At 35.7% G+C, this 23,573-nt stretch overlaps 2 protein-coding genes across 4 annotated transcripts in view; one reads left to right on the forward strand and one right to left on the reverse strand.

Moving 5' to 3' along the window:
- Positions 1 to 9,274, reverse strand: part of Rho-5 (rhomboid-5) — a 94,627-nt gene extending 85,353 nt beyond the window's left edge. For all 3 annotated transcript variants that reach the window (XR_011719414.1, XM_071715262.1, XM_071715261.1), the window contains exon 1: positions 6,108 to 9,274. The gene's annotated coding sequence lies outside the window, so the exon portion shown is untranslated. The remainder of the gene's footprint in view (positions 1 to 6,107) is intronic.
- An 8,215-nt stretch (positions 9,275 to 17,489) lies between these two features.
- LOC139777709 (facilitated trehalose transporter Tret1) lies at positions 17,490 to 22,755 on the forward strand. The gene is made up of 5 exons (XM_071715279.1): positions 17,490 to 17,671; positions 18,272 to 18,451; positions 19,540 to 19,736; positions 21,159 to 21,465; positions 21,657 to 22,755. Exons 1-5 carry the CDS (start codon positions 17,593 to 17,595, stop codon positions 22,280 to 22,282), a joined length of 1,389 nt encoding a protein of 462 aa, XP_071571380.1. The 5' UTR covers positions 17,490 to 17,592; the 3' UTR covers positions 22,283 to 22,755.
- Positions 22,756 to 23,573: the final 818 nt, after the last annotated feature.

Here is a 23,573-nt window from a genome sequence, read left to right on the forward strand (position 1 = left end):
GTTATTTTATAGAATTAATAACAAATTAAATTTTATTGTAGAAACTATATTTTACAATTCGATCGACATCTTATTTATCAGATCGAAAATACAAAATTAATATGTGGTGAAACTTCTACTACTTCTTTCTCTCTTTCTCTGTACTTTTGACTTTGTTCATCGCAAGGAAACATGACGCGCTCGTTTCTGACGTCACCATCCAATATGGCCACGGAACTTCAAAAGTTCTAGAATTTTAAACGAAAATACACCTCGCAACATGCTCGCAACATTACGGAAACAAAAGATAAAACGGACTTCGAAAAATGGCCAAAGAGTCTTTGTCATCCCTGTTCTTCTTTACCTTGCATCTCCAAGATGAACGACAAACTTCCCTTCCTCAGTACAGTTAGGTTAGGTATGCCGACTACGAATCCGCGAATCAAACTTTTTAATGGAAAAGCCGGCTCGTCGGAATTATTTTTCGGGAAGAGAGACGTCCTGGGCTTTCCCATCCACTTTGCTCGCCCTCCGGCCGACAAGAGCGGGAGGGGGGGGTGATTTACATCGGAGGGTGGCTGTCGCGTCCCTCCCTCGCGTCGCCCCTTCCCACCTCCTCTTCCCTCCACCCCCGGCACCGGGAATATTACCGGTCCTGCAGGATGTGCCCGTGAATCACCATGAAATATCTTCGGACAGCTCGGGGACTCTAGTCTCAATGCCATTAGCGGCGGGGAATTTCAGGTAAATTCGAGAAAGGGGTAAAAAAAACAGGAACATTTTTGAAAAAATGTCCTCTCACTTTTCCGTACTGTACATACACGTCACGCCGTTATCTGACTTTGAGTACGGATAACAGTCTTCTGTTTAGGTTACTGAAAAATCGCGCATGTTTTCCATAAAGCTCTTTTCCATAAACGTCACATCTTCTATTTTAAGAAGTGAGCACCGCTTTCCTTCCAGCTATTTTCGTAGACGACTAGAATATCAGGTTTTCTTTATCATTTAACTTTTTTCATTTTTAATAATAGCTAATGTAAAATGCATTTTTGTAAAAATTTATTCATGTTATTTTTCTTTTATGCGTATTTATACCTTATACCTACAGATAATACAATTATTACGCCCAAGCATAATTAAATAAATCAGAAAGAACATTATACCTAATAATTAGCCAATATACATTACTTTTTTATAAATTTTATCAATTGCCAAGCAACGAACAATAATTCGACACCTGATGCAAACTTTTACATCGTGAAAATAAATTTTTGCCGCGTTTTATCTCAAATACCCTCTGCCTCAATTCGGCTTAAGTCTATTCGTTTAGACGCAAAATATGGAGAAGTGCATATATAGATTACGATGCAGAGTTGAAGGGCTCTTTCAGCCGACATTTTAATTCAGAGAAGACAGGTAGAAGAGAGCGACGAGAGAGAGGAAGCGAAATAGATCGGGCATTCGAGGGGTAGGTACATGCGCGCCTATATATATGTGGGCGTTTGTATGCGTTCGTAGGGACCTGTGTGGGTACACGTGAGCTTAGGTAACGCGTGCGTGTGTATCGAAGTGTGTATATCGATTTCGCTAGAGAAAAGGGGTCACCGTCGCTACTTTACGGCACACAATACTAAATCAATTCTTCCGTGAGCATCGGCCGTCGTTATACTTTCTTAAAGTTACGAGCGCGATGCACGATGCCGCAGGAAAAGCGCAACTGCGAGTCATTAAAAATTTGCCCTTCCTCTCGCGCCCTCCGTTCACTCCGTCAATCCGCATTTTCATATTCAGCATTTTTTGCTCTTCTACTTTTAATGCTTATCAAAAAACATTACCAGACCAGATTTCTGCTTTAATTTGTAAATCGTTTGAAAGGAACAATTATGTCAATAAATAACAAAATCAACGGTAATACTATTGCTAATTAGAAACAAATATTATGCAGCATTTTGTTCGTATGAAAAGATTAAGGGAGAAAAAAAGGAGTGATAACAGCTTTCTAATTCCCGTTTTCCTTGGTTCCAAATATTAAAATTGCAATCCTTCATCATTTCAAGCGACAGTAATAAAATAGTAGAAATTGTAAGTTATAAGCTATTATACATTTTTCAACCATTATAGAGAATCCTTACTTAATATACATTAAATTATCATTACTTTTAAGCAATAAAGTATCTAACGCTGTAAAAAAGTATGCACAAAAAGTAAAATATGATTATTTATAAAATATATCTCTTTCGCTTTCCATTTACCGTAAATTCACCCAAAAACATGTATTTGTTCCATTTTGATTGTACACTGATAAATTGTTACAAATTTGTCAAACGTACTGGATTTTCCAGGATTATCCCAAGTCCTAATGTCGAGTCCTGTTTTCGGTTTAAACACATTCATTTCGGACTTGTCCTAGAGAATTTGTGAAATAAATTCTATTCTCATAGTAAAATTATAGCATGCAAGTTTACTTTGTTACAAATAAAGAAATCAACTCAAAATGCTCTTGCTTATATTTCTCAATAATTTCTATATTTAATAATCTAACTTCAATAATCTCAATTTACATTTATCCATATTTTATCAAGCAAAAAGATATATCTGCTTTAAATTTTATAATTTAAATATTTCAATGGTATCTTAATAGCAATACTAAATTTATATTTTACTTACGGGATGTAATTTGTTATTAATATAAAGTGGCATTTTCTTCAGAATTCTAGTTAACGATTCAAAAGTTTTATCATGGCTCAATCGCAACAAACGAAAATTAACGTATAACTCAATCTTAATTAAAATAAAAAAGTTATTAACAAAAGTATGAAATTGACACTCTATATCTTAGAAATTTTCGTTTTGTACATTTAATTTTTTTTTTAATGTATCAAGAATTCTACAGTTTTTTGGGGGAGATTCAACTTGTCAGTTATATCGAGATTCTGATGAGAAATAAAGTGCTAACTTCGCAAAGATGACAGATCAGCAATACTTAAACCCGCGCTCTGTCTGTCGTGAAACTTTTCGCGTTTTGAAACGCGGATTTCGGCCATTTCGGCCGAGGCGAGGCAACGAAAAATTTCTCCGGCACGGAGCGGATTGCCCGGAATTTATGCTGCCCTCGCCCCTCGCGCCGGGCACCGACGATTAATTTCGGACCTCCGCTTTTCAGAAACGCATTTCGGGTGCGCCTCTCTAATGGCGCCACAAATCACCACCGTAATGATCTCGATGCTGAAAGAAGTGCGATCATCGCCACTTGCGTTCTCTCCCCCCATCCCTCTTCTCCCTCGTTTTAGGTTCAACACTGCCGTCGAAAACGAATCGTTCCATCAGTTATTGATTTTCAACTTAGACATTATATCTATACAGAACTTACCAGAAGAAACGACTCAAAATTGCAGTGCCAAAAGCTTTCGCCAAAACTATAGGACTCAATTTCGTTTAGAGAAAATTTCGAAAGAAAGCAATTACTTAACCCAATTTTTAAATATTCAGCCTTAAATACATTTTGTATTTAAATATACTTATAATTAAAAGGAAAAAATCTACTCTTGTGAATTTGAGTAAAAGTTTATAGTCATTTGACTGAAGAATCTTACATTTTATTTTGTTTTAATCGCTTATAGTTAAGAAAGTAACGTATTATGGGATATATCTACCAAGATTTTAATCACTATTATTATGTAATTATTGTTGCTATATTGTGGGATTAAATTGGTTCTAAATTTATCATTCACCCGGTCCATTTCCGTCCTACCTAGATTGATCTTCCCGTCATCGACGTTTCCCGAATAATAACTACTGTTAATGATATCATTACGCGTGATTTAACATAAAACACACAAATCTGCTTTTAATAACAAATTTATATGCTCCCCCGTGGACGCCGTGCTATATTACCGGGCGGTTGATTAATAACTATTAATAAAATAAATATCGAGTGGCAAACAAATATTAATGAGACCGATGGGAATTATGCGGTAATTAGTTCCGCGATGAGATCGTTAATTTGGGAGAAAAAATATTATTCACGGGACTCTTGTTGCAAACTCTAGTTTATCCTGTTAACGTTTAACTGGGATTCCGCTCTCTTTTGTTGCAAATTAGCTTGCTTATTTTCTACTCTGTAATTAAGTTCCTCCTACATTTGCGTCAAGTTTACTAACTGTGCAGAAGATTTTTGTTAGCTATGTAAATACCAGGGAAAAAAATGCAAAGCACAATCGGATGTTAATGCCATTTAATGCGCTCGCGTTCACAAAGAGACTTCATGATATGCTCATCGATTTTTTCCCATTCTTTCGCAAAATAAAGTAGTTGAGCTATATTATTAACCACATCAATGAAAACGTATGATATGTACATAAAGAAACTATTTTAATACGGATTGGCACTCTTCAGTTTCCATCTTGATATTAATATTCTTTATATATTTTTTCCTACTGACGTATTTTCTGATATTCAATAACATGTATGGTATGAAAAACAAAACGCGTTTCTCATCTGTTAACCAAAGTTTAATTAGATTTTATTTCATTAATTTTGTTATTTATAATTTTATTTTATTTTATTTTATTTTATTTTATTTTATTATTTATATTCGCAAAAGAGAGAGAGAGAGAGAGAGTAATGGATTTTAGGAATCTGCATGCCTTTTCTTCAGAGTGTGACAGTAACAATAGCAAATGTCTTTAAGAAAGAAATAATAAGTTCAAGTAACGTAAAAAATATACATATTAAAAATTTATAATATTAATACGTAATTAATATATATATATAATATAAAAATTGAGTAAAGACAGAAAATTTCTAAAATTTTAATATTAATGAAATTTCAGTACGTTAAAGTTCCTATAAAGTTTGTGCATATACGCAGTGACATTCCAGAGAAGGAAGACTTCCCTTAGACTCAAGCCTTCGCGGATTTCCTCTAAAAGATGATTCTCTCCATCGTGCCAGCCAGCAGTAGGGAGGCAAGGGGGAGACAGAAACGGATGCGATGGCGTGTGCATCGCGGGTGGTTTTCATTTTACGAACTGAATATGATTTGCCGTACGAATGAGCATGTAGGTTAGCGCTTTCCTCAGGCTCTATGTACCGGTGCATGGGGGTGAGATGGGGGCTGTGCAGGTTACCACCGTACTGATTCCTGACCCTGTTTCGACCGTGCTCTTTCACCTCCGTCACGCCCCCATCCTCCATCCCTTCTCTCTCAAGGGAAAACTCGAAAATTTAAGTTGCTGTTTATTTCGTAACGGAAATGCCATTTCAACGCTTTCCGTATAAAACTTGTGACTTGCTTTGATTATTATTCTGTAAACTTTATCGTTGTGATATACATCATTAAGGCGACATAATGCATATAAAGTTGCATACTTGTCATCAAAATTAGATTTACACTCTTTATTCTAAATATTAACAGTTCTTTCTGAACGAATTTGAAAGATGCTTTTCTATTACGCGATGTTGGAAATGCAGTTTTTAAAAAAATATTGTTATTTTTTTTTTACATCAAAAAAATTGCCTCGAGAGAAAACATCGTTCATATTAAAATATATCGAATTGTGCATTGACCCGTTTGTAAAAACAAGGTTTTGTTTTTATAAAAATATTTGCAGAAATCTCTTTGCAAATAACACGCTATAATTACAAGACATTTTTTGTTATAGAAATTGAATAATCCTATTACTGTTACGAGATTCTCCAAATTAATTTTACTGCAAAGTAATCATTCTACCATATATTATTCTTTTTGTTTTTTATTTTAAATAAAATAATTTACGATACGCAACATTTACAGTTCAAAATTAATAATTTTTTTATTTCAGCAAACCGTACTCCTATCATAAAAATAAAAATAAATATAATATAATCAATTATAAAAAGACACTCTATAACTGTCTCATTTTATTATTGGTCTTAAAATAACCAAAATAGAATTCTTTTTCAATTTATGATGAAACGTATCTACATTTGAAAAAAATCTCAAAGAGCGAAAGTCTTTCGTCAACTTCTATTGACCTTTCAGGATTAAACCTTTTTTTACTGATTCGACTTTCACTGTAAAGACCTGTTCAATTAATCCCTACAGACACTTATCTCGATGAGACAAAATGGCGTGATGGGATACTCACGTCTCGCGAAACGGTGGGATCCGGCCGCCACGCGTAATCCTTTGGCGAGGAAAATCGGGAAAGCACTTTCCGAAGCACTAACAATTGACGCATCGATCGCGATCTCACTGGCTCATACAAAACATCTAAAAACTACTTGTCGGTCCTCTGCCGAAATCACTCGATCCCCATCGTTCCCGACGTTCTGTCGGTCTAATTTCTGGCCATCTCCTTGGAAGAATAATACATTTGGCGACTTTTTCGTGCGGGATTCGGTAGATTCATCCTCCTTCCATCAAGATCCATCGATTGCCGCCCCATGAGACTCACAGATCCTTTAGCGATCGTCCGTCACCCGCGAATCCTTCCATGAGAGATTCCTTTTCCTGATGATGGTGCATCCCCTACCGCGAAGATCTTTCGCTTAAAATCGTGGAGAAGTATCTACTGTCTTCGTCGTCGCGAATTTACACGTCACAACTTTTTCCGATGGAGACAATATTCCTTAAACGAGAACGATTCGTGATGTTCCTTGACAGACGAGCGAGTCTTCAAGAGGAATAAGAATCAACGGTTTATTCAGACACGCAGAAGACATTTTTCGAGCGAATAGAATTCCCTTGTTTCTTTCCTTGGTGTGAAAAATCCACAGCTTTTTTTTAAGGATTCTTTCGCCTTAACTCGGGAGGGAAAAAGAATTTGGTTCGAGCGAACAGAATTCACGATCGCCCTCAATACTCCCCAGCGTATATAAAAGGACTTCTTCAGACAAAGATTTCCCACGATTCTCAATTTTCTAGAGCACGCAAGTGGAGTTTTCCAAGCGATCCAAATATGAGCGCTACATCTTAACTCAAAGGATCTCCCATTTTCGGTGAGGATCTGCGGAATGATAACACTTTTTTTGCGAAGAATATTAGCTCGTCATATTTTTCGACAAACGGAAAAAAAAACAAATTTACTTCCTCCTTTTCCGAAGGATATCTCCACCGATTTCTTTTTTTCTGAATACAGATTTGTTTTTAATGTAAAAAAAAACTCGCACGTTATTTTCCTCGGTAATTAATCATTCGATATCGAACACAGAGCCGCGTTACTTCTCCCTTTCGAGACCCTTCTCAATAACAGCCAATCGCGAAATTCTTTCTCGTCGAACCACGCATTTTCTCGCTCAATACAACAGATCCACGCCTTTTCAACCCACACAGCATTCCTCGCTATAAATATTAATTACTCCGCATACAGTCTTGATTCTCCGCGTTTGCCTCCCTAAACTCCGCCTTCTCTACTTGCCCGACAATTCCTCAACAAGTCCACCGACCCGCAGGGTCCGTCCTCACACACACACACACTGCTTTCACACACCCCCCTGAACTCAATCGCGTTTGTCTCCCTTAAGTGAACCGATCCAGTCTGTTCCACCTGCGCAATTTTCCCCGATGAGTCCGCCAAATCACCCAGCACGCAGATGCGCGCCTCTGCACGATTTTCTTCGGCAACTTCACCGATTCAACCCAGATCAATTACTGCCATTCTCAACATGATTAGTCCTAAGTGTCCGGGCAACGTTTCGTCAACACACGAATCTCCTCTGCCCGCATAATACTCGCCAAAAAGTTCGCCGAGAGATAAAAAAAAAGGACAATCTATTCTTCATCGACTAATTTTCTTCTCTTCCCGCGTGATATTCCTTAACCTGATATTCCCGGATCTGTCGCTTCATCATCAAAAACTCGAACACGTTTCGTTTTCCCTTGTACGTGTAAAATGCACGCCGTTTCTATTCCCGCACAAAATGTCGTGACGAATCCATCCGGAGCACAAAATCTCTATTTGCATCAACGTACAAATCCACGTCTCTTCATCGTCGACGAGTGTTAGTCACTTGACGCACCACTTTCCATCACTTCACTCGAGCAGCCGTATCGGTATGCACCGCGCGTAAAATTCTACCCTCGACACGGGTGAGGGGGGGAGAGCAAAAAGTACGCTTTTCAACCTCGGGACTACGAGCCTCCGGGTGACGAGCATAGGAGGAATTCGAGCGGAAGCGACGCGGTAACCCAGTTTCCAGCGGGAGAGCCGCTCCTCTCGGTATGCAGTGCATAAAAATGGCTCCAGTCCCGCGGCATCGGGGACGTCGCGGCGTTCCCGGAACGTCTCCCCCAGGACTCCCCCGACGACACACTAGGACGGCAGGGCAGGATCCAGCTGATCCCCGTCGCGACGCACGATTCCTCCCCGGAAACCGCTCGCTCTACCCCGCTCGCCGGGAGGCTCCGTTCCGAACGGAGAAACGGAGAGGAAGGGGGAGGATGCGGAAGAGCGAGAGGAAAAGGAAGAGATCACTCCGAGAGAGGATGCCGCGGGGGTCCCGACGCCTCCGTGAGGGACACGGAATAACCTCCGCGTACCCAAAATGGTGGATGGCACGGCACTCCCGAGGGCCGACTTGCGTTTCGCCCCGCCACGCACGGTCCCGCTCGGTTCCGGTCCGGCGTGAGCGCCAGACTTCCGGTGGAGCCCCTCGACCCCCTTGCGCGCGCTCCGCTAGCTCGGGCTCCGCTTCGCGGAGAGAATGAGAGATACCGTCCGCGCCCTCGTAACGGAACCGTCGGCGCGCTCTCTCTTTCTCTCTCTCTCTCCGTCCGTCCTACGGGCGGCAGACGCGAGCCTCCCCGAAATGGACTTTCCACACCGCTTCCGCCCCCGCGCGAGAGACCACTTCAACACGGCGCGGCGCTTGATCGCGCCTCGACCGTGCGCCCTCAAACTTTTATCACGACGCGACGCTCGGCGTGTCGGGCGCGTTCTTCCTAGCCGCCGTCGGCCGCCCTCAGCGTCGTTGATGGACCCGTGGGGCACGACAGCGTCGGCAGGATCCTCGCCGAAAGCATTCCAGGGAGGGTGGACCGCACACGCCGCGCCATCTGGCAATCTCGCGGCGAATTCAACCCCTCGTCATGGCCGCCCGACCAACCCCCGAGTCAATAATAGGGCCAGAGGGTACGGATCGCGAGGCCGCGACGCCCACGCGATGCCACGGATAACAACATCATCTTTCGAAGAACCCGCAGCACCCTTATCGCGACTCGCACCCCTGGTTCAAAATCGCTAAGCACACCTCGTGGGCCACGGCCTTCCCTCGCCTGTTTCCGTTTCTCTCCCTCCCTCTCCCTCTCCCTCTCTCTCTCTCTCTCTGCGCGCCCCCGTTTCTTTTACCCCCTTTTTTCGCACGCGATTACAACGCGGGGCCAGCCTCTCCGAGATGTTCGGGCGGCTGCGCGATTCGCACTGAGTGCACCACCGCATGGAAACCAAGAGGGTGCGAGCGCTCAGGAGTGTGACTAGAGAAATTACGTTGTCTAATTGCAGGAATGTTTCAATGCACTTTCCTCGACCATTTTTTTTTTTTTAATAATAGTTTTGCCATCGCGTGTAAAAGGAGAAATAGAAAAGGTGGTATTTTCTTCCTATTTTAAATGGATTAAAAATTTATATATATAAATAGATTTATTTTATTTATCAGTTTTGCACGTCAAATAGGTACACAACAAATTCAAACCTCTGAAACACACTTTTAAATAAGTGATAACTAATAAAATTTCCAAAATTTACTCCAGTATATTGTGTGTTAATTATAAAGAAAAAATGGAATACGAAATAATAATGATTGGAAGGAGATAACATTTTTCTTGAAAATTCAAAACTACTCGTAACTTTGCTCACTTATTTGATTAATTCTAATATAGATTAGAATTAATTCATAGGAATCTTTTAGATCCATGTTATATGAAAGCATGGAGTGTATTATTTCTCTAAAAGTAGGAATGTTCTTTCAAAAATAGAATGTTTAAGATTTAAGTAAAATAATGGATAATTTATATAATTTTAACAATTTAAGCACACAAAATCTTATTATGTCATAATCTTAAGAATTTAAATAGAGTCTTGGATAATTTATCATCCTACTAATTTCAGCAAGATCTTAGGCAATTTAAAAAATAAAAGTAAAAGTTGCAAAGTATTTCCATAACGTCTAAGGCAACGATTTCGCCGCTTACTAAATACACCCCTATCGGAGATTCACGAGAATCGCCGGAAATACACGATGTTCGCGGTGAAACGATGCTTTCGCGGAGGCGTCGCGCTGTTTTGGGGACTTCTCAGGGCGACAAGGGTAAAGGATGGTGGGAGGGCGGGGAAGAGAACGGCAGAGATGAGAACGAGGGTTGGTGAACGGGAGCGCGCGAGAGGGTTGTTTTGTCGCCGGGATTGGTTATGAATAATCGGAGAGCACATTCGCGCGAAAAGATGGTTTTGGAGAAGTTACGATGCTTTTGATGGTGAACGAAAGAAATGCAGCTCGGTTAAATACGTATAAAACATGAAATTATATAAAAACTTGACAAATATGTCCAAAAAGTCGCACATTTAAAAAAAAAGAAAGCTAAATTCTGACTTATTTGAGATGTTAACAAGAGATTTGCCATATTGTTAATTTTGCGCGTGAAAGGAATTAAAATAATCTGTCATCTATGATTCTAAGCTCAGGAGATACCAATTTTTAATGCTCAACTGATTTTATCTTTTATTTTGTTATAAGTATACTGCATGTATAAGAAAGCTATCAGCTAATATTAATAAGTTAATTACTATAAGTGTGATTAAGTTTATGTATCCGTTTATAAAATCATTGATGTATTTCGTGTTAGTTATGAAAGCTTGATACACTCAAATATGCATTCAAATATAAGAAATAATATCGAGAGTAATATCAGAACGTTAATCGAATGCTTTAAAATTAACGCGTGAAATCTTGAAATTCGCATAAATTAAAAAGTTTAATTTCTTGAAAAGCAATGGAACTTTTTAATTTATGCGAACTTCAAGGCAATCTTGATTGTTACATATATTGTTACATATATAAAACCTTATATAATAAATATATACTTCAATCTATACAAGTACATTTTAATTGATCTATAATTTGCGTCAGAATTTAAAATAAAATTGTATTTAATTTTATTTTGTGTAACAGAAGAAACATTGGAAGAATCAGAATATAAATATACATATACAGCTACTCAAAAAACTGATTGAATGTATTATACTACAGTTATCTATAATTAATTGTTTCGAAAAAGACAACTTTTCAATATAAACATAACATATAAATGAACAATTATGTCTGATCTTGTTACAGATATTTTCGTTCATGAATTTTTAAAAGAAATTCATAACAATGCTACGATTTGATCAGTTTCGCGAGTATTTGCATGTAAAATCAATAAAATACATATATATTAGGGTGGAGCAAAAAAAAATTTTTTTGAATTTTATAACGCTACTAGCCACAGGCGGAAAAGATACGAATATGTCTAAAACTAATATCTGTAAAATTTCAACTTGATCGGAGCTCATCTTCTGCCTCCAACTTTTTTTTAAAAATTTTACTAAGAGCAAAATTTTGAAAATTAAAAAAAAAGACGCAGCTAAAAATTTTTTGGAAGTTTTAACTCTATTTTCATCAACAGTCCACAAATCTTGATTATTACAATACTTCAGCATACTAAACTAATTAAAATATATCAGAGCGGGCCATTTTTTACACGTAAGAACGCAGAATCTCTCTCTTCCTCTCTCCCTCTCCCTCTCCCTCTCCCTCCCTCCCTTCCCTCCTCTCTCTCTCTTCCCCCTCTACCTCCCTCCCTCCCTCCCTCCCTCCCTCCCAACAATGACATGCTGAAATGAGACCGGCACTACCACCATGTGAAAAACTCCATTGATTTTTGAGATTTCAAGTTGCCCGTTCTCAGCCTCTAATTGCTCGGACAGTAAACGATTCTAGGAGGTTGTGAGCTACATCGGTAGGAAGAAAATACCACAGTTTGGAGCGATTCTGACGTGGGCCAAAAAACGGCCTTATTGACACCCCTAAAAAATCATAAAAATAATGCCTCCCTTCTGTTGCTTTGTATGTAGGATATAGATAGGATAAAACGTATACTCAGATTCGCTGTCGTCGACCGACTGTGACTCGTTTCCGGGCGCATTCGTGGAATCGTGGCCCGGTAACCAGAAAACAAACGGATATAACTAAAAGACATTCGCAGATTGATGTCACCTATTTGATGCGGTCTCGCCTCGCCGCCGATGTCGAAGCACTGTGGTACACACGAACACACATACACACAAATTCTGCGTTCCTACATGTAAAAAATGGCCTGCTCTGATATATTTTAACTGGTTTAGTATGCTGAAGTATTGTAATAATCAAGATTTGTGGACTGTTGGTGAAAATAGAGTTAAAACTTCCAAAAAATTTTCAGCTGCCTTTTTTTTTAATTTTCAAAATTTTGCTCTTAGTAAAATTTAGAAAAAAAAGTTGGAAGCAGAAGATGAGCTCCGATCAAGTTGAAATTTTACAGATATTAGTTTTAGACATATTCGCATCTTTTCCGCCTAGTGGCGTTATAAAATTCAAAAATTTTGTTTTTTATATACAAGTTTGCTCCACCCTAATATATATCTAAAAAAATGTATGCTGCATATAAAATTATAAGTAGAAATCCATTTTAAAATTATGAAAAACGCGACTTATAAATCATGTAAAATATATCGCTTTCACGAACAAATACGAAAATATAATAAAAGAAGAAAAAAAAGGATAAAAGTCACTTATTCGTTATCTAATTTAACACCGAATTTAACATCGATATGTGTATTTAAGTGTGCAATGGTGTGTGGGTGTATGCACGCTTAAATAATCAATTTAATTATTTCTTTTTCCATTTATTTTATTTTTTCTTTCTTTCAAAAAACAATATGTTCCTATATTAATATAATGTAATAATATTGAGATATATATACGTATTGAATGTTTTCAATTGTTTATCAATTTAATATACTTTGTTGCATTGCTTTATCATGTTTCGAGATACAAAAGGTTCGAATATACATATTTCGAAAAGTTCGATTATATTATGATATGATGTTTTGCCGTGTTTGTAAACTAGGCACGATTGTAATGCAGAAAGTTCCGATTGTACTTAGATGCTGTTATGCTTTTCTAAATAAAAGTTCCTTTTATATTCCCCTTATAATAAGTTCGAAAATATTGCACATTCTATCAATTTCGTAGAATATACTTAATTTCATTCCTTGAGCGCGCGCGCGTGTGTATGTGTATGTGTATGTGTAAAATACTCAAAGTAACAAATTATATTGTGACTTTTACATATTACATAATATAAAATATAAAAATTATTAAATATAAAATTGTACATATGTAACAATTATACATATAATATACATATATTTTATCGTATATAAAAATAATAAATTACTAATTTACCTCAGTAGTTGCTCCGTCTGCATTATTTGACACCTTCGAGCCTCTCCTCTATTGTTCCATCGTTGTTGCTCCTTTGTAACACTCACTACTCAGAGACAACACTCACTCGCGAAAACACGATTAATTATGATCGCACAGCACTCTACAACTCTCCCGCTATTAATTGTGACCGGCATTTTCTTACGATGCAACGTGAAGAAAGTACGAGTGCACGAAGCTACGATACATTCGACGGCTCGGAAAAAAGCGTAACAGTCAAATCTGAAACGAGAGTGAATCCGAAAATTATTAACCAACTTCACGTGCTACCTGCTACCTGTCACGACCACGGTGGAAGGAAAACAAGGGGTGCATTCGTTTACGCTGAGCTGCGTGCAGAAACATCACCCGAGTGCTAAAAATCCTACAGCATATGTTATATCTCTTTTTACTTCACATTAGAAGGTAAAAGCCTGAACTAGTGCAGCCAGTTCAGCAATAGAAAACAGACCCCTTGTTTTCCTTCCACCGTGGTCACGATTCACGATGCTACATCTATTGTTCTTAGTAGCGCTTTTTTATGTTGCACTTTCCGCACTTTGAATACAAATACATTCTCGCGTTTCATTATCTCATATAAAAACCATTTAAAATTATGTTAGAATTTAAGGTACAAAAGGTCGTTCACATGAAACATAGACTCAGGTTGCTGCGTCGTGAATAATAACGAAATCACTGAAAACGGGACAAATGCTTAAAGGTTAGGAGTGCCTATACATATATGTATGTATCTATAAGTATAGCACAATCAGCAACAACGTAATATATTCTTATGCTGTCTTAAATTACACACTTCACTAAAACATCTGGTCTATGTTTTATTTGGACCACCCTTATAGAATTCTATTCGTAATTGAATGCCTTTCTATTCGTATATAGATAGAATTATGAATAAAATTTTTGTCAGAAAGTATAGATCGTCTGAAGCACGTATATAAATATAAGTGAATAAATATATACGAGCTTAAATGAAGATAAATGATCGCGGAACGCAAAAATATAGTCGTTGCTATGCAGACTGCTCGTGCGATGAATTCCGATCGAATAAATCTCGCGAGATACACGTTCAAGGAAATCACCGATATACAAACGACGAATTTATATTACGCGGCTGACAAATATTTAAAAAAACAGAGTAATTTACGATTGTACTTACAATTAAAAGCGTCGCGACGTCATTCGTTTCGGAATCGGTCACGATTTCGTAGCCGCGCAGTGTTTCGTTAATGACCGGAAATTTAAAAACAGCCGACGCGACCGAATTCAAGTTAATGGTTAATGAGAACACATTTTTGAGCGCATATACGTGACGTGACAGACGTTTTGCTAACGAACGGTCGACATATGTCACTTCTATTTATTTCCAGACCATCCGATCCGGCGATTCGTGTGATATTCCGCGCGTGTGATATTCCCCTCAAACCGGAAGCGTCGCATGTCGGTATTAAATTACATTTAAATCGGTGAGAAAATTTATCACGCGCGAAACGCGAGGTACGTTCGAATTCGAGCATTTAAGGGGTAACGCCACTCTAGAATTTTCAAAAAATCGATTTTTTTTGCTTAAACGATGCTTTAAGGTCTTAGAAATAAGGTACACTTGGTTTCAAAGCTCGGAAAAATCTCTATTATCCCTTTTTCGTAATCCGTCTGCCGGCGCGGAATGCATCTGTGAATGTTAACTGAAACTTTAAACGCGTTTTTCTCGAAATCGCTTTTTTAAAATCGGGCGGAATCAGAACTCGAACACTCGAACACTTGAAATTTTGAGTGAAACTTTACAATAACATTATCTTCAGAAGTACCTATGGATTTTGCGATAAGTTGAACAAAACTTTTTTTATAAACAATTTTGTGCGAAATTTTTTAGCGAAAAATGAAACATTTTTTTCCAACATGCACCATTCTTACAAAAAATGATATTTCGCAATTCCCATAGGTACTTCTATAGAAAATCTTATATATTTTTCAAAAATTTTTGAATTTTTATCCCAACTCACAAGAAATTATAGGAGCTTTGATTCCGCCCGTTGGACGACTTCCGCAAAAAGGCACTTTGGATCAATGGCTCTGGCGCCGCCATTTTGTCAATAAAAAATTAATAAAAATTTTTTTTATACTTTAATATATAGATAATAAATAGAATTAAACCGATTTTCATTTATGATTATTGTATTTCTGAAACAAATTATCAAAAATTGGCTTTTTTTGGGGACTCTAGAGTGGCGTTATCCCTTAAGAAATAGCTACCAACTGCCAAATTTCGCGAAAGAGTAGTTCCTATCCTTCATAGTGTCCATATTCTCAAATGAAATAAAATAATGATAGTGTTAAGCTCGTGAGCGTAAAGCAATATAGAGATAAAAAAAGGAAATAACGAGCAAGGACATTATATGTAATAATGTAACATTTATTAATTATGTAATAATGAAAAAAGAGGAACGTTTAACCCAGGAACGGGCGCTTGGGGTGATTTTTACAACCCAGTATCAAAAAAATGAATAAAGCTCACGTCACAGTAATTTTAATGTGCTCCTTTCGTTTTCAAATATCTTTGGTTTTAAGTTTCTCCTTACTTTTTCTCAGAAAATATTAAATAAATTATATACATATTGTCCTCAAATACTAATAAATTAATCTCTAGAAGAAAAAAAATTGATTGAAAAAAATAGGTACATATATATATATATATATATCACAAAGTTTAGTATTACACATTCTATAATTAAACTAGGAATTAAAATTTTATTTAAATTATATTAAAATTCTTTTAATAAATTCTATTAAATTCTACTAAGCTCCGTCTGAAATTAGTTAAATTTTTATTCGTAAAAAGTTCTTTCTTCTTAGTTGATTTATAACTGAAAAATTATTAACCTGGATATTTTTACTAAGAAAAGATTGACTTTTAACTTGGTTAGAAAATCAGTAAAATGATATTTAGCTTTTTTATATATATATAATATTCTGCAGATAAAAACTTCCATTAAAAAATTTAACAAAATTTAACAAAATTTAACAAAATTTCTTATATAATTTATATAAAAATTACATTCCATAAAGTCATAAATAATCGCAATTATTATATTATTTAAAAATAATATTCTATTTTTAAATTGAATATTACATGATAGATTTCTGGCGAGATTTTTTTAAACAAAAATATGCTAGAGAAGATAAAATGCTCATGTGATTATTTTCACGTTAAGGCAATAAATTTACGAAGACCGCCGGAACTTCGGTATTTTTAATAACTAGAGGCGCATGACATGTTTTCGCGATAAGAATGTAACCGTCGTCAATTACCACTATTTTCATCCAATATTTGCGCGCTACCTGGAATCTTCCCAAAACCGAAAGTCAGTGCTGTCTTTGTACGTAAAATGCCCCGATTCTTTCAAGTATTAAATATAATTATTACAAACGTTGAAGCATTAAGTATTATTACTACCAACATTATAGTATTAGAATAATTTATTGTTATATTATTATATAAATAATAAAATGTAAATTGCTTATATAAATAAAATATTCTTTATAATATGTATCTATAATATTTAAATTCTGAGAATTCTCTCTAGTTCTCGAAAAATTTAAATTAAAATTTGAGTCAAACTCAAAATTTATACTTAATCCTCGAAGTTTCGAATACGTAATCTTTTTAAAAGTTTTTGAAGCTTTGCCTTCTGAGCACTCTGAATGCTTGAAAACTTAAACTCTCGAGACGTTATCGTCGAGACGTATTCGAACTTGAGATTTTTTTAAATTCGAGACGTTTGGTACGCAACGCGACTCTTATCATTTTCTCTTAGAAATCGTCGAGTTTGAACATTTAAATCTGTATAACAATAAATCGGTACTGACATTCGTTTTTTATAGATCGCTACCAGTGTGCAAATACACGTTTCGTCAAATGGGATTTACGGAATAAATTATCAAATCACATGACGCGTGATGACGCCATAAATAAGTCATATCCTTATCGGAATGTAAATGCGTTCACCTCTTTTCTTCCTCGTTGGAAACTGAGGATCTCGAACCCGCAAGGGTCAGTCCAATTCTATCCGGACGCGTAATATGCGACTTACATCCTGCACATCTTGAGGAAAGATGTCCTGCACCAAGGATCCAGAGGTTCCCGACAGCAGGAAAATCACTGTTTGGCCACAATGGCTGACTGCTTTCGCAAGTAAGTACACAGCTAGTAAAATATTTTAATTAAAATTACGTGTGCATTTGGTAGATAAAATTATTTTATTAATGTAGAATACAACGATAGCTTAATATTTTGTGTTAAATTAATTAATTCAAAATTAGACAGACGTTGTTATTATTATTATTATTATTATTATCATTACTGTTACGTTCTGTTAGTTTTAATGTTAAAAGCAAAATCCAATTTTCTCGTTTAAAACTGTTAACTTTCGAAGAAAAAAAACACATTATGTAAATATCACTTTTTCGTAAAAGCGCACGGGAAGAAGTTTTGCTGAAATTTGAATATTTAAATTAAATATTTAAAAATTTAGCTACATACAGATTTGGAAATAATTTTGTTGGGCCGTCAAAATAATTATGTAGGGATGCTCAAACATGATAATAATACTACCAAAAATTTGGCATTCTATCAACCAGTTTGAGCGTTCTATATAATTATTTTGATGACCCAATAAAATTATTTCTGTATCTACCTAAATTTTTAGGTACTTCAGCAATTCTTTCCGTGAACTGTTGTTACTATTATTCATTAATGACAGCTCGAACGCTTACGTCTCGTTTTCTCCAACAGTCAGTCTAGAAACCATCGTTTCTGGTCTGGCCAACGGCTGGGCATCGCCATATTTAGCGCAATTAACATCAACGACAGCAGACGTTCCCTTGAAGCTGACCGACATCGAGGCATCTTGGATCGCGTCCCTTTTAAGCCTTGGTCGTGTAATTGGTGCGCTGCTCGGTGCTTTTTGTCAAGGTGAGGGACATCGTTTTGCTAAAGAAACATACACGTCCTCATAAGATTCATTAATCACAAGTTTAAAAAGATTTATCGAGATAAATTTCTTTAAATCGATCAAATCCGTCGTTTGAATTCTTTCTATTACACCACAGCATAAGTCAACTATGTTTGTATTAACATACATATATTATATATTATATATTTATAGGTCATAAATTATAATTATGATATGTCAATTAAAACGTAATATATATTTAACCGTGATTTCAACATTCTATAATTTATTTTACATGTTATTGACACATGAATAATAATGTCTTCCATTAAGTAAATCTCGTTCTCTTATCAGTGTGCAATATTCTATTCTTTCTACTTCTAATCTTAAAATATTATTAAATTATGGGATGTACTAAGAGAGAAAGAAATACAATTCTTTCTGTGTATTCATTTCTTTTTACATTGTCCAGTAAATTTTTCTCGATTTATCAATCGTTTAACCTCGACGCGGTTTGAATCTTCTTCCGATTGAAAACGAGCAACAATTTGCGACCTAAGAACAAGTCAACCACGACTCAGCAATAGTCGAAAATTCGAAGTAAATCTTTATGTCTCAACAGTAAAAAATAAGATAGAAAATCAAGAAAAAGTGAAACTATTAAAAGTATTTTGAGCCACCCTACCCTCGGACTCACGTCCTTGAAACTCAGATGTGAATCTTTATATCCTTGTAGTATTAAACAATAAAATCCTTCTCAAAGACCCCAATCTATCTTGACCACGCAATTAGATAATTCTAATATTCCTGCAAAACTGTGAATAATAGACCCATATTTTTTGAAACACCTCAGATTTTTACTGGACTCTTGAAATCCTCGAATCCTTTTCCCCAGACAATTAATTGTATCTTCGTTCTAACCCAAAAAGCGTCTTCCTTTCTTCAATCACGCATTCTTCGCACAGAATGATTTATCGGCGCAACGTAATGCGTAAACGAAAGTGAAAGACGACGTCTCTCGTCTTTTAAAGAGAGCCGCAGTTCTGAGTTGTGGTGATCTTGTTCTCAGGATGACATGTCTCTAATACGTGCCACGACAATCCTTCAGAGTACACCGGGTTAAAGAAGGTGCTGCTGTTATCGGGCTTGCCGTTACTCTCTAGCTGGATCCTCAACATCTGCGCCACGTCAATCACGTGGCTCTACCTTTCCAGATTCTGCTCCGGAATCGGATCGGGCATCATGTGGCCCGCGGTATCCTTGTACCTCGGCGAGATCGCCAATCCTGCTATCCGAGGCTCCCTGGTAATTTAACTAATCCTTCCGTACGTGAAGCTTTATTTGGCTTTATTCTTTTTTTTATTTATCTCTCATTTAATTCCTTATTTAATCTCAAGATAATTGTATTGTCTGGAAATTCTTAAAATTGTTTAGGAATTCCTTCAAAATTTATTTTTGTACGATATCTATGATTACAACTTTTTTTTAAATCATTATCAATTCTTTGATAATGATACCAGATTTCTCTTTTTTTAATTACTTTTTTCTCGAAATTTGTATGAATAGTTTATTGTTTTATCCTCTTGACAAACTTGGACTCTTTCTCCTTATTACTCTTTCTCCTTTCTCCGGATTATTTCTTAGATTATATCTTGGATTCTTTTTCTATAATAAATTTACGCAATTTTTTTAAAACTTTTTCTAAGAATTTTAGACATAAGAACGGATAAAATTAAATTGACGAAATTTGGAACGGATGTAACGAACACTATAATGTAATTCCGACTTCTTATTATCGATATATCAGGTTTCTATCATTAAAAACATTAAAGCATACGGCGGTGGAAACGAGGTCAGTCACGGTCGCTATTCAGTTCGACCGAGATATCTTCAATATTTAAACTTCGTTATCTTCTCCCAAGACAATTAAAACAGATTACAAGGAGAACGGTAGAACGCGACAGATTGTGATTTAAGACATAATACTAATCATCAGCTATCACTTTTAAAGATTAAAACTATTGATATTGGTTGTTAAGTAAAGCCCAAGAAATCAAGATTGAAGAAATCATTAACTCTAAAATAATACTTAATAAAAATATCTCTCTGTATATTATTTGTCGATTATTTTTTATTTTTATATTATTCTTTATTATTTATATTCAATATTATTTATATTTAATTCATAATTATTTATATTATTTATATATAATTTATCATTTATATTCAATATTATTTATATCTAATATTATTCAATTATTATATTCTAGTTACAAATAACAATTATATCTTTTGGAATCTGTTAAATAATCTGTCATATAATATTATTAAATGTTAAGAGCAACTCATACTTAATAAAATAACGACGCAATACTACAAATCAATATTACAAAATATATCATAAAAAAAATATCTTTTATAATATTATTATATAAGAATCCATAATATACATATAAAATATTTTTAGATCTTATAAAATAACATTAATAGTATAAAACACCGAGAGGGTGTATACATAACAATAACAACGTAAAAGTTAAATCTTCTGACATTAATCGCTCAACGTAACTATTACGATAAACACAGAAGTATTGATTTTTATTTCTCTCTTTTAACCTTTGATCTTCTATATGTTGTTTTAATTAAACATTCTTATCAATAATCCACTTTGCAAGTTTACTAAACAACATGGCAAAAGCTTTGTCATCATAATACGTGTACCTTCAGATATCCTTGAACGTGAACATCGCATCAATGGGTATGTTCCTGGGCAATGCGATGGGCCCTTACATGTCCATGGAGATGTTCGGTTATGTGAGCCTCATACCGAATATCCTCTTCATGGTCCTCTTCAGCCTGATACCTGAGTCGCCCTATCATTATGCTCTTCACGGCAATATCGACGAGGCCGAGGCATCCCTCAAGTGGTTCCGACGAGAGGCTGACGTCAAGGCCGAAATACAGGAGCTGCAGGACTTTGTCGACGGTGCCAGCACCAGCGTTTTAATGAAGCTCAAGGCCTTTCTGTTACCAGGTAACCTAGAAGCGAAATGAATTACTTGATTGTGCCTTTGATGTAAATCGTTTTCTTAAAATCTCGAAGCGTTTATCCCATAAAGTTTTTATTCGAAAACATTTATTAAAAACCTTTCTCCTCGTTAGAAATACCTTTATCACTTCACAGAGCATCTTTAAGTGAGAATTTAATCTTCGCGTCTCTTCCAGTGAATCTTAAGAACATCTTCATCATGCTCGGTTTAAATATCTTCGTTCAGGCGAGCTCGTTCAGCACAATAAACGCCTATACCGAGATCATCGTCATCAGTACCAAAGTGAGCATCACCCCGTCGATCGTGGTAATGGCATTGTGTTTCGCCACGGTTGCTGCCGGCTTCATCACTATCTTGTTGGTGGACAGGTTCGGTCGGAAGAACCTCCTGATACTTTCCAGCATTGGCGTCACCGTTTCGTTCGCCGCTCTCGGTCTTCACTTCTATCTTCTCTCTCTGAACTTTGATCCTGTAAGCCTGACATGGTTACCGATCGCGTCATTGCTGTCCTTTAATATATTCGTGTCCTGCGGTCTGTCCACGGTGCCCAGCACCCTCGTGGGTGAGATGTTCCCGGCGAATCTCAAGAATCTGGCGTCCCTTTGCATTTTTTCGAACAACGCCCTATTATCCTTCGCGTTCGTCAAGAGCTATCAGCCTTTCGTCAATTTGGCCGGAGAAACGATCGTCTTTTGGAGCTACGGGCTTTTCGTGCTTGGAGCGGTGCCCTACGTGCGGTACTTGATCCCCGAAACAACGGGCAAAAGCTTGCTGGAGATTCAGCAATCCATCAAAAAATGAAGCGGCGCGATTTGTCGAAATCATAACTATAATTTTAAAAAACTTTACATTGATCCCCATGTTGATCCTGAGAAAATGTAAAATTTATTAAAGGATCTATATAGTAAAAGAAAAATACTTCTAGCAAACTATATTATATAAAACTAAAACTTTAGGTTATAGATCGAAAATTTAGATCTAAAATTTCGAAATGACCTGAGATCCAAATGTTCACTTCTTAAATTGAAATGTTGATCTCTGTAATTTGGGCGACAATTTATAACCAAGTTTATGCAATAAAACGCATGGTTTATTTATCTTGTAGGCTAATTAACTAAATTAACTAATAATAATTAAACAATATTTATGTATATATGTATTGTTTTTAGAAATAAAAAATTTATTATACTATATAAAAGTTTAAAAGTATTTATATTTCTAAATTAAATATTTTTAAAGCGCTTCAAGCGGTTCAAGCTTTTAAGTTTATCATCAAATTAACAAGAAAATAAGGAAATTTAAATATTCAAATAGATTTTTAATTGTACAAATTATTAAATATTACAACGCGAAATATTCGGTATTTTATTTAATCGTACGAACAAATTAGATATGCAATTGTAAAATAAATTACTCTTTTACATTTTAATTTCAGAACGTAATAATATCTCCGAATATCTCTTATTAATTTTTTTTAATATTTAATATTTTTCAAATATGTTACATAAAAGATACGTGTAATTTATAATTATATTTTAATTAACATTGAAGCAACGTAAAATTAATATAAAAAATCACATATTTATTGAAATATATTGGATATATTATCATTAACTTAGAATGTGTAAAGTATAATTATCGTAAATAAACTTGTTGTTATAATGATAATAAATTATATTAAATATAATATCAATCTTTTTATGCTTTGCACACTTTAATTTATTTATATGTAGCGTCATGAAAGTTTCTTTCATATATGTATATATATTAATTAATTTCTTTGTACATGTCATGATGTCATTAATCTGTCTCGCTTAATAATAATAATAATTTTAATTAATAATGTTAGCCGCGGTAGAATAAATTTTACTAATCACCAATCAAAAATCCTATAGCGTATATACCTATATATAGATAACGACATATGTGAGATAATCAATATTGTTCAACTGCCTCCGGAAACAAATGCAATTTTGTATTTCCTAAAAACTGATTCAGTTGCAACGGTAACCTTGTAATTAATTTATTGCAATTGCATTTTAATTTAACGGTATGAGATTATTATCGGCATTTACGAAATACCTTCAATATT

The sequence above is a fragment of the Temnothorax nylanderi genome, unplaced genomic scaffold (genome assembly GCF_030848795.1).
Source record: "Temnothorax nylanderi isolate EJ_2023f unplaced genomic scaffold, tnyl_v1.0 TNYL_tig0158_pilon, whole genome shotgun sequence".
NCBI classification, from domain to species: Eukaryota; Metazoa; Arthropoda; class Insecta; order Hymenoptera; family Formicidae; genus Temnothorax; species Temnothorax nylanderi.